Genomic DNA, 17,077 nt, shown 5'->3' with positions numbered 1-17,077 from the left:
TATTTTAAATAACTTTTTTCTAAAAAATAAAAATTATGCTGGACACTAGAAGTAGTGTAGTTTCAAAATGTATAAGTCTTTAAAAGGTGAGTTTAAATTTTTTTTTTGATCTGGATGTTAACCTTCCTTTGGCCAGCCCCAAAGGTATTATACATATTGTTGTATGTCTGTAAAATATTCAAAAGTAGCTAAAATTATCATCAGAATTTCAAGAAATGGCAGTTTGTATTTCACCAAAGATCTTGGTGTTTTGTTTTTAAGTGATTTTGATTTTATACCCAATTCATACACATTTTCTGCACCACTGCTTGTTTTTCTATTTCTCTTTGAAAACAAATTCTCCCACTTCCTTGATCTGCTATGTATAATCCAGCAATAAGACTCGTTGCAGTCGTCCACTGATTATGAAACACTGCATGGCATGTTTGCACTTCAAACTTAATGTACAGCCTTATGGGGAAACTTGTGGGACAAAGTGTGCATTTGCATTACACTGAAAGAGACGACAATGCAAATCCAGGAAGAGATTGTTGGCCAGTCTGAGCAGCAGCTATCCTAATATGCACTCTAAGTAAGGGCGATGTAGTGAGGAACCTTTAAGATATGCTGTTTTATTTTTAAAGTAAGAACATTTGGACCATGACAGCTGAAGCACAGCAGAATATGAGACTAAAAGCTGTACAATGTCAAATGTCTGTGAGACATAACATTAGCTGAGCTCCACAAACACACACATCACTATGATTAGTAATCATTTAAAAACATTCATATTGACAAGAACAAAATATTTTGATTTAAATATATCAAATTCATTGTTACTTAAAAAGAGCAGTTCAGTGTTAACAAATATACAGATTATCACAGTGCAAATGTATGTGTGGAATGTGCAAAAATAATTGAGAAAACACTTGACATCTGGTACAGAGTTGAATATGTAATGTACACCCTGTGGGAACATATGAGTGCACTGAGCTTCCCCTTTGAAATGTACAGAGTTATTCCTGTTAAAATAGATGTGCAGGTTTCCTGTTGAGGTTTGTGCATGTCTCTGACTTTTCCCAGACTGGAGATACGTGTCTGCATGTGGCAGCACGTTACAACCATGTACCGATGATCCGTATCCTGCTGGGGGCATTCTGCTCTGTGTCAGAGAAGAACCTGGTGAGTTACTGTCAGCATGGCAAGACAATCACGTGACCATCATAACACGACAATCACGACATGACCATCATTACATGACCATCACAACAGGTGAAAATCATTGCACCCCAAAAACATACAACTGCAACTTACACATGGTGCGTTTTGGACAAATAAAGTGAAATACTCATTAAAATGGTAATAATTGATCCATATCCTGCTGGGAGCATTCTGCTCAGTGTCGGAGAAGAACCAGAGTTCCATGAAGTGGGATATAATAATAATAATGATAATAATAATAATAATAATAATAATAATAATAGTAATAACAATAATAATAATAATAATAATTAAAGCTTCAAGCAGCATTGGGCAGGACCTCGCACCGCGTGTTCCACCTCCCGCGCGTTCCGCCTCCCATGACCGTCGACACCTCAGCTCCACTCACACCTCTCCATCCCGATACCAGCTCCCACCCTTTTGTGTCCATCATCCTTACATCCCTATGGACACCAGCGGCCCTCTGCTGAAACCACTATCACTTTTTAATGAGGCTTTAATTTTGGAAAAACTCTACTGTGTGTATGTATGTGTGTGTGAGACAGAGTCAGTCTGAATGAATTGAAATTATACAAAAAGTTGAGGATAAATGTCATGATTTACCACATTTAAGGCTTTTATTTTGGAAAATCCTATTGTGTGTGTGTGTACGTGTGTGTGTGTGTGTGTGTGTGTGTGTCTGTGAGAGAATAATTTTTAATGAACTAAAACTGTAGAAACAGTTGAGCGTTTGGCATAAAAATGGAGAAGTTATTTAATAGTCATTGTGTAGTATGTAGTATTTTAATAAGGCTTTTATTTTGAAGAAATGTACTCCATGTACTCTGTAATGTGTGCAAAATGTCATATATTCACAATACAATGCAGCAAAACCTGTTTTAAAATGTGCAAAGGAGAAAATAAATAAATAAATAAATAAGTTCTTTGCATTGCCTGGGATTTGAACCTGGGTCCTCCTGTACAATAGCCAGCAGCTCTCACCACTACTCCATCCCCAGACACTTGCAAATATGCACCAGTAAGACTTTCATTGGGAATTTTTTCAAAGTGAAAATAAAAGTACTCTTCAAAAAATCACGATTATTCCATAACCGTAGGTCCTATCTCAAAAATTCTTTCACTTATTGATTCTTCAGACTTGTGGGAATTTAATGCTGTAATTTTTATGAAAAATGTCCGAAATGAATAAGCAGTAATTGCAGGAATTTAGAGTAACTTTGAAAGGCAGATTGCCAACGTCCTGTTGGAGTTAGCTCATGGGTGTCAGTGTATGATTTGTCAGGCTCAATCAGACCAACATTTTGGCATTTGTTTCATGTGTCTGTGACATTCCTACTGGCCGCTAGGGCAGTTTTTGTGCGTTTGTTAGTACATAGGTGGCGCTATAGAGTCCATTTTGGCACCCAAGAGGTTAATTTTGATATTGTATGAAAGTGTTCACCAGCCATGACATACATGGCAAATTTGGTGACTTTTGGAGCATGTTAAGGGGGTCAAATGGCAGTTTAAAATGAAAAAAGTATGAAAATAAACAAATTGTAATAAATCAATAACTGTACATCCTATCTCAAACATTTTTGCATATGAGAGTTGTGGTTAGTCCCGTGAGAGGATAGATATATAGCATGTGGGGAAAAAGTCCAAAGTGAAAAATGAGTTCCAGACATCGGAACTTTCCGGGCTTATAAAAAAAAAAATAAGGCAGTTCTGAAAAAGTTCCGTGATCACTTTTTTGAGAAGGGTTCACTCTATCTTTTGGTGCTATTTAGAAGTCAATATGACAAACGGTGTCAGATGAGTTAGTTTTAGAAATTTTATTTTGAAAGGCATATTGCCAACTTCCTGTTGGAGTTAGGTCAGGGGTATCAGTATATCATTTGTAGTGCTTCATCCAACAAACATTTTGTCGTTGGTTTCATGTCTCTACGACATTCCTACCGGCCACTAGGGCCATTATTGTTTTTTTTTTCACAAAGGTGGGGCTAGAGAGCACCTATGGGGTTAATTTTTACATTTTATCAAATGTTTTGCCAGACCTGACATGTGTGCCAAGTTTGGTGAGTTTTTGAGCATGTTTAGGGGGTCAAAATCCAGTTTAAAGTGATGGAAGTATAATATAAAAACAACGAAAAACAATAGGGCCTTGCTTCAAGGCAAGGCCTCTCACTGTGTGAGAGGGCCTTACCTTTCTGCTCGGTCCCTAATAATAATAATAATAATAATAATAATAATGATAATAATACAGTTTATTTATAGGCGCCTATCTTGGCACTCAAGGACACTGTACAGTAAAACAGGAGAGTATAAAACAAGCAATAAAACAGAGTAAAAAATAAAGGCAGGTTAAAAATTGGACAGTGCAATTGTGGTCATAAAGAGAAAGAGGTCCTAAACAGATGCGTTTTGAGTTTGGATTTGAAGAGAGGGAGTGAAGTGATGTTTCTGAGATCCGGTGGCAAGGAGTTCCACAGTTGGGGAGCAGAGCGGCTGAATGCTCTGCTACCCATGGTGGTGAGACGGGCAGAGGGAACAGTGAGGTGGATGGAGGAGGAAGATTTGAGGGTGCGAGAGGGAGTGGCAACATGAAGGAGATCAGACAGATATGGAGGGGTGAGGTTATGGATGGCCTTGAATGTCAGTAGAAGTATTTTAAATTCAATTCGGAACTTAAGTGGGAGCCAGTGGAGCTGATGGAGGACAGGAGTGATGTGATGAGTGGAGGGGGTCCTGGTGATGATGCGAGCAGCTGAATTCTGAACCAATTGAAGTTTTTGGAGGGATTTGTGTGTGAGACCAAAGAGGAGAGAGTTACAATAATCCATACGAGAGGTGACAAGACTGTGAATGAGGATAGCAGTGCTTATGGGGGGTGAGGGAGGGGCAGAGGCGATTAATGTTGCGTAGGTGGAAGTAAGAAGACCAAGTGATGTTATTGATGTGGGATTGAAAAGATAGAGTACTGTCGAGGATGACACCCAGACTCTTAACCTGTGGGGAAGGGGAGACCTTGAAGATGTCGATGTTGAGGGAAAAACTGTTGGTTTTGGATAAAGTTGATTTTGAACCAATGAGGAGAACCTCAGTTTTGTCACTGTTTAGTTTGAGGAAGTTTGAAGTGAACCAGGATTTTATGTCTGCCAAGCAGTTAGTGAGGGAGGAGGGTGGGGGGGTGGAGGTGGGTTTGCTGGTGAGGTAGAGCTGGGTGTCATCCATGTAACAGTGAAAGTTGATGTTATATTTCCATAATATATCGCAGAGGGGAAGGAGGTAGATGATGAAAAGGAGGGGCCCCAGTACAGATCCCTGGGGCACACCTGAAGTGACGGGGAAATGGTGGGATGTGAAAGATTTGAGCTGAATAAACTGAGTGCAGCCAAAGATGTATGATTTAAACCATTCTAATGAAGTGTGGGTGATGCTGATGGAAGATAATCTATTGAGAAAGGTGGTGTGACAGATGGTGTCAAAGGCCGCGCTCAGGTCAAGGAGGATGAGGATGGTGAGTAGACCAGAATCTGCTGCCACGAGGAGGTCGTTGGTGATTTTTATGAGTGCTGTTTCTGTGTTGGGGGGGGGGGGGGGGGGGGGGGGGACTGGAACTGTTCGTATAGGTTATTGTGTGATAAATGGGAATGAAGTTGAATAGCTACTGTTCTATCAAGAATTTTGGAGATGTGTGGAAACTCAGAGTACGTTAACCCTGAGATGAGGGAAACAAGCTGTTATAACTTCTGTTCCCTGAGGGTGAGGAATGAAGTACAACATATGTGCTATGGGACATCGCGCCCTCACATGGCCTGGCTGAAGACACCTTTATGCACGCCTGAAAAGGCAGATGACCTGTGTGATGTATATGTAGGTAGGGCCTCACCTACTCAACCACCGTCACACAGTTCTCTTCAGTACTCTTCAGTTTGAAAGCCACTCTTCACCGGGCACAGCTGTGTGGTGGGACAACAAAGTGTTGTATCTCATTCCTTTCCTTCAGGGAACAGAAGTTATAGACATAACTGTTTGCTCCCTTTTGGTCGATTCACTCGGTACAACACATGTACCATCTAGATTCACACCCCGCAGAACAGCTACCGAACAGGGGTCGATTTCCAGCACCTTAGTGCATAGTAGACCCAGCAGATAAGACAGAGTGTGCCACTGAAGGGGCTGTCGTATCCAAACAGTAGAACCGAACAAAAGTGTGCGGGGATGCCCAACTTGCTGCAAAATGGATCTCACTAAGAGATGCCCCTCTGCAGAGACCCCAAGATGTCACCATGCCTCGGGAAGCATGTGCCCTCACACCCTGCGGCAATAAGATGCCATTGCTGTTGTACGCAAGGGAGTTAGCCTCCACAATCCAGTGAGAGAGGCGCTGCTGAGACAAGGCCTTACCCCTGGCTGGATTGGCAAAGCAGACAATTAACTGATCACACAGACGCACAGGCCTAGTGCGATCTAAGTAGGCCTGATGCACACGCACCAGGTACAGGGAATACAACCTTTTCTGCTCCTCAGAAGAAAAAGAAGGGGGGGCAGAAACTCAAGCTCAAAAGCCATGGAGCTGTAATCCTTAGGGATAACCTTTGGCAAATACATCTTATTTGGATGTAATGTAACCCTCAACTCATCTGAGGAGAACTGTTTACAGGAGGGATGCACTAACAAGGAATGAAGGTTACCCACTTGTTTTGCAGAGGTCAAAGCTAGAAGCAATGCAGTCTTGTATCAAAGAAATTTCAAATCTGTAAAGTTAATCAGCTTAAATGGAGGACCACATAGGCCCTCGAATACCAACACCAGGTCCCATGAGGGAATGCTGGATCTGCATTCCCAACAGGCTATGCAGGCCTTCAAAAACTGCATAGCAAAAGGGTGAGAGCCTGGCGTTACCACATCAAAACCAATATGACAAGCTGATATGGCCGCCAGATAAACCTTTATGGTAGAAAAGGCAAGGCCCTACTCCAACTCCCTCCACTCACTATAATCATTATGATGTGCTTCGAGAGAGTGGTGCTGACCCACATTCAGAGCTGTGGACGACACCATTGTGATAGGATGCATTACTGGCGATGATGATGCGGCCTACAGAAGCGAGGTGGACACTCTGGTGACATGGCGCGAAGAAAACAACCTCACCCTCAACATGGACAAAACCAAGGAGATGATAGTGGATATGAAGAAGGAGAGGAGCCCTCATCAGCCACTGCTCATCTGAGGACAGGAAGCGGAGAGGGTGAGCAGCTTCAAATATCTGGGGGTCCACATCATCAAGGACCTCACCTGGACACTAAATACCACACAGCTGGTGAAGAAAGTTCAGTAGCGGCTGTACTTCCTTAGGAAAGGAGAAGGTTTGGCATGTCACCACAAATTCTCAACAACTTCTACAGCCGCATTGTTGAGTCCATCCTGACCGGCTGCATCATGGTGTGGTACGGCACCATCATGGACCACAAATGCCTGCAGAGAGTGGTGAAGACTGCATCCAAGATCACCAGGACTCCCCTGGCCTCTCTGCAGAACATCTACCGATGCAGATAGAGGGCTGCCTCCATCATCAAGCACAGACTCTTCACTCTCTTCCCTGTAGGCCGGAGGTACAGGAGTCTGAAGGCAGAACATCCAGACTCAGGAACTCTTTCTTTCTCTCCACCACCAGGCTCCTTAACAGCTGACAGCACTTCCATAACAACAGCCATACTGACTGTGTTTTTGCCTCAACTGTGATACTGCTTATGCACCTAATATACATATATTTACACCATACTGATTCTCTCTGGCACTTTATGCACCTTATATATTCTACTGACTTCATACTGTTCATCTGACAATTTTGCACATTAACATCTCACCTACCTCAGGCAGTTTTGCACATGCTGTATGTAGGGCTGGGTAAAAAAAATTGATTTGATCAGTTTTAGATCAATTTCATTTTAATTTTGCATAATTGATTAATAGTGGATAAGATCGATTTTTCAGAGCAGGACCGTGAGTACCTGACCCGGGTACTGCTGACGCGGAGGCGCGGCCATCTCTGTTTCTCAGTCTTGCTCGAGACGGTTCTGGTGTGGGAGGGATGCGGAGGAAGGGAGGTCCTGCCAGCCTCAAACTTGAGCCCACAGTGTGGAGGAACTGGCTGCCCCAACCGTCTGGTCAGTGGAGGCTCTCAGAGGCGGGTCGCGGAAGCCAGTCATTCTAGGTATATGTGAAAATGGGTGATAGGATAACCTATGGGTGAGTGTGGAGTTAGAGGAATAGTAAAGCGACAGTCACGGACTGCCACCCCCCCCTCTGACCGACAATCCCTCCCCCCGTGACTGTCTTGTGTTTCAGCTGGTCCAAAACCAGCCATAAAATAGAATAAAGATGACAAAGAAGTCCATTCTGAGGTACTCTAGAAACATGGCAATGTTTCTGTCCCGTTCATTATTTTAGATGAGATCTAGCTATTTACTGCTGAAATTTCATATTTATTTCCTTTTTAATGTCAGTATTGATAACAGTATTGATGTGTTGCATGGCTTCAGTAGTCAAATAATCAGGTTACAGCTCAAAAATTGTACTTTGGCATCACTAAATGAACCTGAATCAATTAGTTAATACTGAATCGAATCAATATCAGATCTAATCAAATTGAATCATGATTAATCGATTCAGTACCTTATGAACTGAAATCAAATTGATTAAGGAAACTGGCCATAATACCCAGCCCTAGCTGTATGCCATTTACCTCTAACAGTTTGCACAATTACCAGATATTGCACATTTATGTAAATATATATTTTTCTCTTCGTAATAGTAGTTTAAAAAAATGGCATGCAAGATGCAAGAGAAAAAGAGCATAAAATTCTAAATGCCACTTTGTTTTGGTTATTTAACTCCTAGTTAAATTATTCTATTCCATTTTTTTTATACCTATACTTTTATACTTTTCTTAAATTCTCATGGCATTCATTTTGGCTGGAAAACTAAGATTTTCATTGTACAGGGAAACTTGTTTCTTTACTGTACACATGACAATAAATCTTGAATCAACAGTTCCTGAAGGAATGTCAAAACATCCACAATAGAACAGTGAAACAGCACCTACACTCCGTTCTTGATACCACCGTTCAAACATGCGCCATTTGCAGGCATACAAGCCTCTGGTGGATAATGCCCTAGCACTTTGGATTGTAGCCACTAAACTGGGGGGCAGTCAGGCTATAAAAAATGCGTTGGGCCATCGGACCAGTGCCATGGTTGAGCACTGATGATATTGCATGTCAGATGTTTAATGCTGAATAACCAAACTCACCTTTGCCTGTCTCCATGGCGCTTTGCTAGGTTCGTGGTCCATTAGCTGGAGCTGTTGCCATTCTTTCACGAGTTGCTGTACCTGTTGGATGTGTACTTTTGCCGTGTACTTCCCCCATCAATTCCGGAAGAATAGTAGCCTGCTGCTGGTACCGATTCTTACGCAGGTATCGGTTTTGCCATTTCTTAAACAAATGAGTATCGACAGGGTTTTTTTTCATCATAGTATTGAATGGTAGTGTGAGTGTCAGATCTCATGACATCCCTACTGCTCAGGGAGATCGTGGCACAGTGTGTAACCTGCAAGACATAATCCAACGTGTAACCCTTACCTCATTCTGGAAAGGAGTCAGAGGGCTATCAGAGGGCACCAATGAGCAGGATAAAGCCGGTGAACCGAGACTTCTTCTGAGCCGGAGGAGGCAAGGGCCAATCCACTTCCAACTTCTCTGGGGCATGACGACACAGGGAGAAGAAGGAGGGGTCAGCCTGGATAGCCAGCACAGCAGCAGTGGTGCATTGAGCATCATGCTCATCCTCTGACAGCCTGTGGATGTCCAGTCTGATGTCAAGCACATCATCGTCATCCTGGGCTAGGCACTGCCCAAACTGCGGCTGAGCAGCACACTTGGAGGGCCCCGGTTCAATCTCAGCTAACCAGTCAACTGGTCTGCCCAGCAAACAGCGGGGACTTCAACCAAAAACTCTTCGCCATCTGAAGCTGGGGTCACCGACTCGGAGAGGAGGGGGTCATGCCGTGTAATAACTGTATTTCCTAGCACCTTCTCCATGAACTTTACCTATTTTTCCAGTGTTGACCGTGGAAGCTGGCTGCAGAGAGCACAAGCCTCGGCCTCCATCAACACTCTTCTGGCGTAGACAATCCCCAGACAGATGGAACAGGTGTTGTGTAGGTCTCATGCAAACAGAAGCCACACTCCTGAGGACAAGGGTGAACAGAGGACTTCTACTTTGCCGAATTAGATCTGGTGCTCATTGTTCAAAATTAGCGCTCCACAGGCAGCCGCACTAACCAGAATGCTAACAGTAGCTAACACCAACAGGGGCAGTTGCGCTAACTTTGAGCTACCAGTAGCTATTTGAGATGCCGAGCTAAGTAGCAGTAACTAGCTAGTCACACTCGGTAGAGGTGTTATCAGCGAGGTGAAGAGTGTAAGAACTGAAGAGATGACTGTGTGACGGCGGTTGAGTAGGTGAGGCCCCGCCTACATGTACGTCACACAGGTCATCTGCCTTTTCAGACGTGAATAAAGGTGTCTTCAGCCAGGCCACACAAGGGCAGAATGTCCCATAGTACATGTGTTGTACCGAGTGAATCGACCAAAAGGGAACTCAAACCCTGAGTCTGTCAACATGGTAATTTACTCCGTGAACATAACCTGCTCGCTGGCAGGTTTTCTGTAAGAAATCCTGAGTTTCACCTGTCTCCTCCCACATGAAACACGCTGTTGGACATGGGTTGTCTGTACCAACGTGATCCCATAGATTTAGAAGCACAGTTAATACACATTGCTTTACGTCAGGAGAGGATTTTCAGATCTGGAATAGATGCGCTCTCATACTCTGATGAATATCTGTTTATCTATTATCTATCTATTTGGGGTAGGAAAATATAAGTTCGGCCGCCTCCTACCCAATTTTGGACAAACTGTTGTTAAAGAGCCACAATGAAATAGCTGTACATTGTGTGGCTTTTTTTTTTCGTTTTTGGTTATTACCTTTAATAGTTTGGAGTGTTCTATTTAAATATGTTATTTATTTTGCCTTTTCCTCACCTTTATATTTTATTCATACTTATGTTTGAAATAAAGTTTATCCTTATCATATCAATCTTACACTATGTTAAATCTTAAATTATATTTAAAATGTTAGATGCATTCTGCTACAAACTCAGACTGAGATCAGTGGTACACTTCATTTTGCTGGTCTTCCAAATGTAATTGGATGTGTAGATGGAACACACATTCCTATTACTGCTCCAACACAAAAGGAAGGAAGAGGAGGCATCAACGTCTCTTATACACAGTGCTACAAGGCTGCTTCAATCTGCATCAACGTCCAGGTATCTTCCCTATCATCTTGAAAATGATAGTATATGTCACAATATATAGAAGCTAATAATAATGCCTTTCTCTGCATCTTTCTGAATGATGTCTTTATATTTCATCTTCAGTTGCCTCCATGTGAGTTTTTCTCCACTGGATTGGACCTAAATACAACTCATATTTTAGACACCACTTTTATTCATTCCAACACTGTTTTAACCTACATGCTATAGTTTTAATAAAATCAAATGATAAAGTAAATGATAAATGACCAACTCAACATGACCATCACATGACCATCACAACAGGTGAAATTCATTGCACCCTGAAAATGCACAACTGCAACTCACACATGATCCGTTTTGGACAAATAAAGTGAAATACTCATTAAACATAGTAATAATTATAGTAAATAGTAAATTATCATTTCAAAGCTATTGAAATAACTATTTTATATAATAATTTACTTTAGGTGCAGAAAATTTCTAGGAAGTTTTCCATTGTTGTATTTGTTTTTCTTAAATGGAAGGCAGTTATTGCTTTGATGATTCTGAATATGAAAGTGCACACAACAAATAATATCAACACAATCTGTTCATAACTGGGACGATGGAAATTTATTTAACCTTTATTTAACCAGGAAGTCCCTTGAGTTGAAATCTCTTTTTCGAGGGAGACCTGACCAAGAGGCACATCAGTACAATGATGGGTGAGCTACTACGAACTGCTAGCTTACGTCATCAAAAATTTGCTTTATAAAGTTGTATGATGTCTTATTACTGTGATTTGTTAACCACACCTACAGTCATGGTATGTGTCAGGAAAATCTGTTTTATTCTATTAATGGAGGCTTTGACTCGGCAGGTGACCAAACGGTCAGTCAAAACCAGATTCATCCTAACATCTGATTTACATGCTCCTGAGACCTAGAGAAAAAAAATGTTTTGCTTTTTAGATTTTTTTATGATAATTTAAGTATTATGGTTGAAAGAATCATATTGCAACGTTTATTTTTTCAAACACATTATTATTATTATTTTACTAGCTGTCCCTTGTAGTGGACATTGGGTCTTGCTTGATACTGAATTCATTTTTGTATGGATTTCTTTTAATACCATAAATACGTGAAGAATATGGATTTGAACTATATCTTTATGGACTGATTTTAAATAGACAAGAATTTATACTTAGCAAAACCTAAGAATGTTTGAATACTGAAATAACCTCTTTACACACTGCATTCTGCACACTCGATCTGACGCTGTTTTTTTCATGTGACATCACACACAGCACCAAATCACAGCAGATCATACATCGTACAACAGGAAATAGTTTTTGGTCTTTGAAACAAACAGAAATATGTTACACTTGATGCACTTGACAAATGTTTTCCCTTTGCATCCTTCTCTTCTGCATTGTGACGAATGCACTGTCTCCTCCATCTTTGGCCAATGGAGTGGCCCTCATTGGGATGAGGTTCAATAGGTCTTCTCTTCTTTATTGGTACCCTTCATCATCAGTACTCATCTCATCATCATTATCACTGGTCACATTGTCGGCCTGTTACCTTTCCAGAAATTTGGTAATCTGACCTGCAACTGATTCAGCTGTTTGTTACAGCCATAACAGCGAAATGCAGGGCTGTATGGACAGTCCATTTTTCTGTGTGATTTGATATTGAGTAGAAGCTGATCATGTGGTTGCACAAATCAGCGCGGCCCATGCTGGTCTAAGCACAGTAACATGATACTTCTCTTTTCTTGACCACCTCATGCTCTATCCCAGGCATGTCCAAAGTCCGGCCCGGGGGCCAATCACGGCCCGCGGTCAGATTTTATACAGCCCACAGCTTCGGTTTTATAATGTATTATTTATGGCCCACTTGGACTGTTGAACAGACTACATGAATCATAAAAGGTTCCAAATGCAGTTTCTCCTGTCACCTCTTGGTGGCAGCACCACTCTAACTCTATCTGGCTCTGTGACTTTGCCGTGAACCTTTTTCGCTAATTTCTAACCATGGCGCCTGTAAATAAAAAAACGAAAGTTGACAGTGAGGGCCGCCGCTTCCAGGAGAAATGGGAATTACAATTTTTTTTTCACTGAAAATCGAGGCAATTATGTTTGTCTAATTTGTCAAGGGACTGTTGCCTTGTTTAAGGAATTCATCGTAAAGAGACACTAGCAGACAAAACATGCTAACGCATACGACAAGCTAGCAGGGAGTGAGCGCTCCGAAAAAATGAAGCAAGCTGCTTTAAACTCACAACAGTGACTCCAAGTTGCCAGGTTAGTTGCCTCTAACTGCTGGTGTTATGTACTTGTAGTGTGACACAAAATATTACTTTCTGAATGATTTTGTGAAAGACAAGAGTAAGAGTCATATGTTTACATCTTAAATGTTAACAGACTTTGCATTACTGAGTAATATATGAGTAATGATAACTGATATAAGTCATGTTTAAAATGAATGTGGGGTTAAGATTTTTATCAACTTCTTGGACGTTTAAGATACTCCACACGGTTTGTTCTATGTTATCTGACTCCAGATGTGAAAGGAAGGCAGAAATGTTTTTTTTTTTTTTTTAATTTGTTCACACCTGAGTGGCTTAGATTTGGTTACATTGCCATTTAAAAAAATAATATTTTGATAATGAAAATAAAGTTGTTTTTAAAATTATCGCTTTTATATGTAATTTTTACTGTTTAAAAAAAGTCCGAAGGGACCACTGGCCCCTGTCAATCTCCACATTATCAGATCTGGCCCTCTTTAAAAAAAGTTTGGACACCCCTGCTCTATCCCATGGACATTGGAGACCATTTTATCACAGAAAACTATGATGGTTTTCTACAAACCTTTCCAGTAGACCAGGCATAAACTGCCGTATAGGACACCGGCCTGTGAAGGGAATCATTTGCTCATCTACAGACACCTTCCCTGGCCTAGGCAGGTTGAAGCAGCCTTGTAGCACTGTGTATAAGAGAGGTCTAATCTTCCAGAGAAGATCACTCTTCTTCTCCTCATCAGAGACATCAAGATCATTTCTGACTTTGATGGTTGGCCTGATCTTGAAGAATGTCTTGACTCACTACATTTGTTGTAACTGGGACTTTTGTCTTCATTGCCCATTACATCTGGATCCAAGGGTATCCGAGGCATACCATGAACTTAGACATACCAAAGAAGGTTTTCAGCTCCTCTGGTGTGGTGTTAAGACCTCTTCCAGTGATAAACACCTTGTTTGTTTGTTCTGACATTTCTCCAAAATGTGGTCATCGATGTACTGTTGGAAGTAGTCACTGGGCTCCTCAATGGCTGCAGTATCCTTCTCTGAACTTTCATGCTCTTCCTCTCTCTGGCGCTCCTCCACTTCATCTTCAGACAGCTACAAGTCTGAATCTCCCTCCACTAGGCCATTAATGACTTCAGATTTTTTCAGATCGACTTATTTGTCAATAAAGTCGAAGTTGAGTCGACTAGTCATATGAATACGCCATCACATTGACAGTGGAGGAACAACACAGACACACAGCCATTCAACAATGAGCAACTTGTTCTGACATTCTCTGTACCATTAACAATGTACAGTAAAGAGCAGAATAAAAAACTAAGACACAAGCATCAACAGTCCTTTTCAGACATTTAACCAAAACAAAACATAGGCTAACACCTTGAATTTTCTTTTAAATGTAAGTGAACGACATAAAGTGGGAAAAGGTTTAGAAGGCGACAGCCGAGACGCACAGCATGTTAGAGAAAAGAGCGCATTGTCTTAATGAAATAAATGAACAGAATAATCAAAACACACTGGCTGTCCAAATTATTATTCAATATTGGTGGTGCTTACATGGTTCACAGAACATTACTTAGACCATAGTTTTTCTAGATCACAGTTTAGTAATCCTACTCTGAGTCGTCTTCTTTCTTCAGTCTTGGCCTTGCGCTAGTGATGTGCGAGTCGGTTTTCATTTTTTTTCTTTCAACTTGCTTTTGTGGAATTATTTGATCTGCCCCGCAAATAAAGTGAAATTTTTTGGACCCACACCAACCCAACCCCTAGTCCACTGATCCGCATCACTACCTTGCGCTCCATGTTTTCATGTAGAAAGATGAGAGTATCGACATGTGCTGAATGAAGGCTCACGCTCTGTTGGGTGATGGAAGGGACACAACTTGTCGACTCCTCCGAAGTAATATCGACTTGTTCCACTGATGTCGACCCATCGACAAACAGGCTTTTCTGTTAATGCCCTACCCTCCACAATTCTTAGTAAAATCGTCTCAGCCTCACTTAGCCCTCTGCTCCCTAATGTATTAAAAATGGGGTTTAGTAAGTACCAATGTCCACTACAAAGGACATTGAATAAAAGTTGTATTTTGAAAAGGTTAAAATTATAGAGCTTTTTAAAAAAAGTCTTACTAAAGTGAAGTCAAGACTTTGAAATTGAAGAAGAAACGTGTTTTTTAGCAACAGAAACATGATATCTGCTAAAAATCGATGACTTGCCACTCTTGGTGTGATAAAATGAGGAAGTTGGAATTCCCTCCATTTTGAAAAGACATGTGTGCAGTGCTGTGTTGGCCACAACCTCACAACTGGGTTATCAAAAAAAAGCCTAGGATGTCCTTTTAAAGGGAAAGTAGGATTGAAGTAGATTCTCTAAATTATACTTGAAGTAGAGGTCTAAGACTCATGTCCCTCACGGAAGACAAAAATGAATTGCCAGGTAATAGGAGGTTGGACCTGAATGCTTCAGAGAAGGTCCAGTTTGGACATGTGACCAAAATGAGTCCTGGGGAAAAAAAAAAAATTGAAAGTTCAGTTAAAGTTTTTTGCAGCCACCCCCTAGTGGCTATCAGTGGTATTACATTTTAAGATACTTGAGCTTTGACTTAATTTTGGAGATTTGGGTGGTTGCCCCTTGAAACCAGAGTTGGATCCTCAGTGGATATCTTCTGTGGTAGTGTAACTTTGGAAAATGTGTTTGATATTCTAGAAGCCACATACGAGGGGGCTTCAAAAAGTTCAAGGAAAAAGAACATAGCTTTGACATGGTTTAAACCGCATGGCCATCAGTATCACACTGATGGACTTAAAAGGCTGGTGTCAACGCTTGCAGAGGTGTATTAACTAGAGATCGACCGATATGGGTTTTTCAGGGCCGATACCGATTATTAGTAGTTAGAGGAGGCCAATAACCGACATTTGGAGCCGATATTCATTTGCAGTAAAAGTGTAAAAATTGGCGTGAAAAATTTTGAATAAGGCCTAGGAAAGAAAATGTTGTGTTTCTGGTTTCAGTCCTGAAAAAATTAGGGTAGGTAGGTAGGGATTCTCTTTTGTTTTTTTGCTTTTTTTTTTTTTACACTTTGGCCCAAACTCTAGTGATCCAACTAATACAATGCAGTAGAACATAGTAAAACTGAAATGTATGGAGACACATCACTCAGTAAGACAAGTGGAGTCACATAGTTTCCAGTTACAACATTTATTCAGTCTGTTTCCAATTCAAAACTGCTTGTCATGTGTAATGACGGATAATTTTCTCTCCAAAGTTGAAATGTAGCTACTGCAGCTATTATTTACGGATCAAAAGTCATTTTCTCCTTGGACTAGTCCATGTTGTCACAAAGTGATTGTCTGCTTTTACATAACAATCATTACAGAATTTAGAACAATGACGTAATTTTTATCTTCATTTTCGATTATTTTGACAATTTTTAATCAGTTTACAGTACCTAATGACATAGATTAAGACCATATCGTAAGCCACACTTGGCCACTATTCCCCACCTCCTCTAACAATGGAATGCGCCACAGTCACGTGACCTTTGTGTGCCGGGGGGGGCGGAAGAAAATAAAGAGGTGATACTCTTTGAGCTATTTTGCCCGCCCAGTTGAGCTATAATTTGTCAATGGAACAGATTTTACGTTATGCACAGGTGTTGGGTCACACATGTTACTTTGTGAACCTACGATGTCCCGTCCTTCAAAGAATGTTAATCAAATTACCGCGCACGTCGCACACCAGCAAACAACACTTTGAAACCCCTAGTGCAGTGGTTCTTAACCTTGTTGGCGGTACTGAACCCCACCAGTTTCATATGCGCATTCACCGAACCCTTCTTTATTAAAAAATAGAATATGATTTTTTTCAAATTCAAGACACAGGTATATGTTTTGCTGGTGCACAAAATGAACCGTGCATTAACATCACTGTGTTCAAAGAACAAAACCAATACAGTGCATGAACTCACAACAAATTACATACTTTTTCACAAAGACATGACCTTTTTAATACAACCACACTGAAATGGTTTTAATTTTTAATCTTATGTATTCCAATAATGAACTTATTGTATTTATGCTATTTATCATTTTTAACATTTTAACACACACCCATCACCTAATTTCCATCAGGCTACAATAATAATGAATATTTACTGCAAATCAGTGTGACTTCTGCTGTTGCCTTTGAGAGACCAGTTCAGAAATGCGTGGCTTCACCTTGGT

The 17,077-nt window shown here is 40.9% G+C and overlaps 1 protein-coding gene across 5 annotated transcripts in view; it reads left to right on the top strand.

Annotated features, from left to right (window-relative positions):
• The window catches only part of ankrd6b (ankyrin repeat domain 6b), a 114,396-nt gene that overhangs the window by 74,725 nt on the left and 22,594 nt on the right, over positions 1 to 17,077 (top strand). For all 5 annotated transcript variants that reach the window (XM_030127806.1, XM_030127804.1, XM_030127805.1 and 2 more), the window contains one exon: positions 1,063 to 1,161. In XM_030127806.1, the coding sequence (XP_029983666.1) occupies positions 1,063 to 1,161 (99 nt within the window). The remainder of the gene's footprint in view (positions 1 to 1,062; positions 1,162 to 17,077) is intronic.

The sequence above is a fragment of the Sphaeramia orbicularis genome, chromosome 24 (genome assembly GCF_902148855.1).
Source record: "Sphaeramia orbicularis chromosome 24, fSphaOr1.1, whole genome shotgun sequence".
In the NCBI taxonomy this organism is placed as follows: domain Eukaryota; kingdom Metazoa; phylum Chordata; class Actinopteri; order Kurtiformes; family Apogonidae; genus Sphaeramia; species Sphaeramia orbicularis.
Note: the sequence above shows the minus strand (reverse complement) of the source record. Positions and strands in the feature narration are given on the sequence as shown.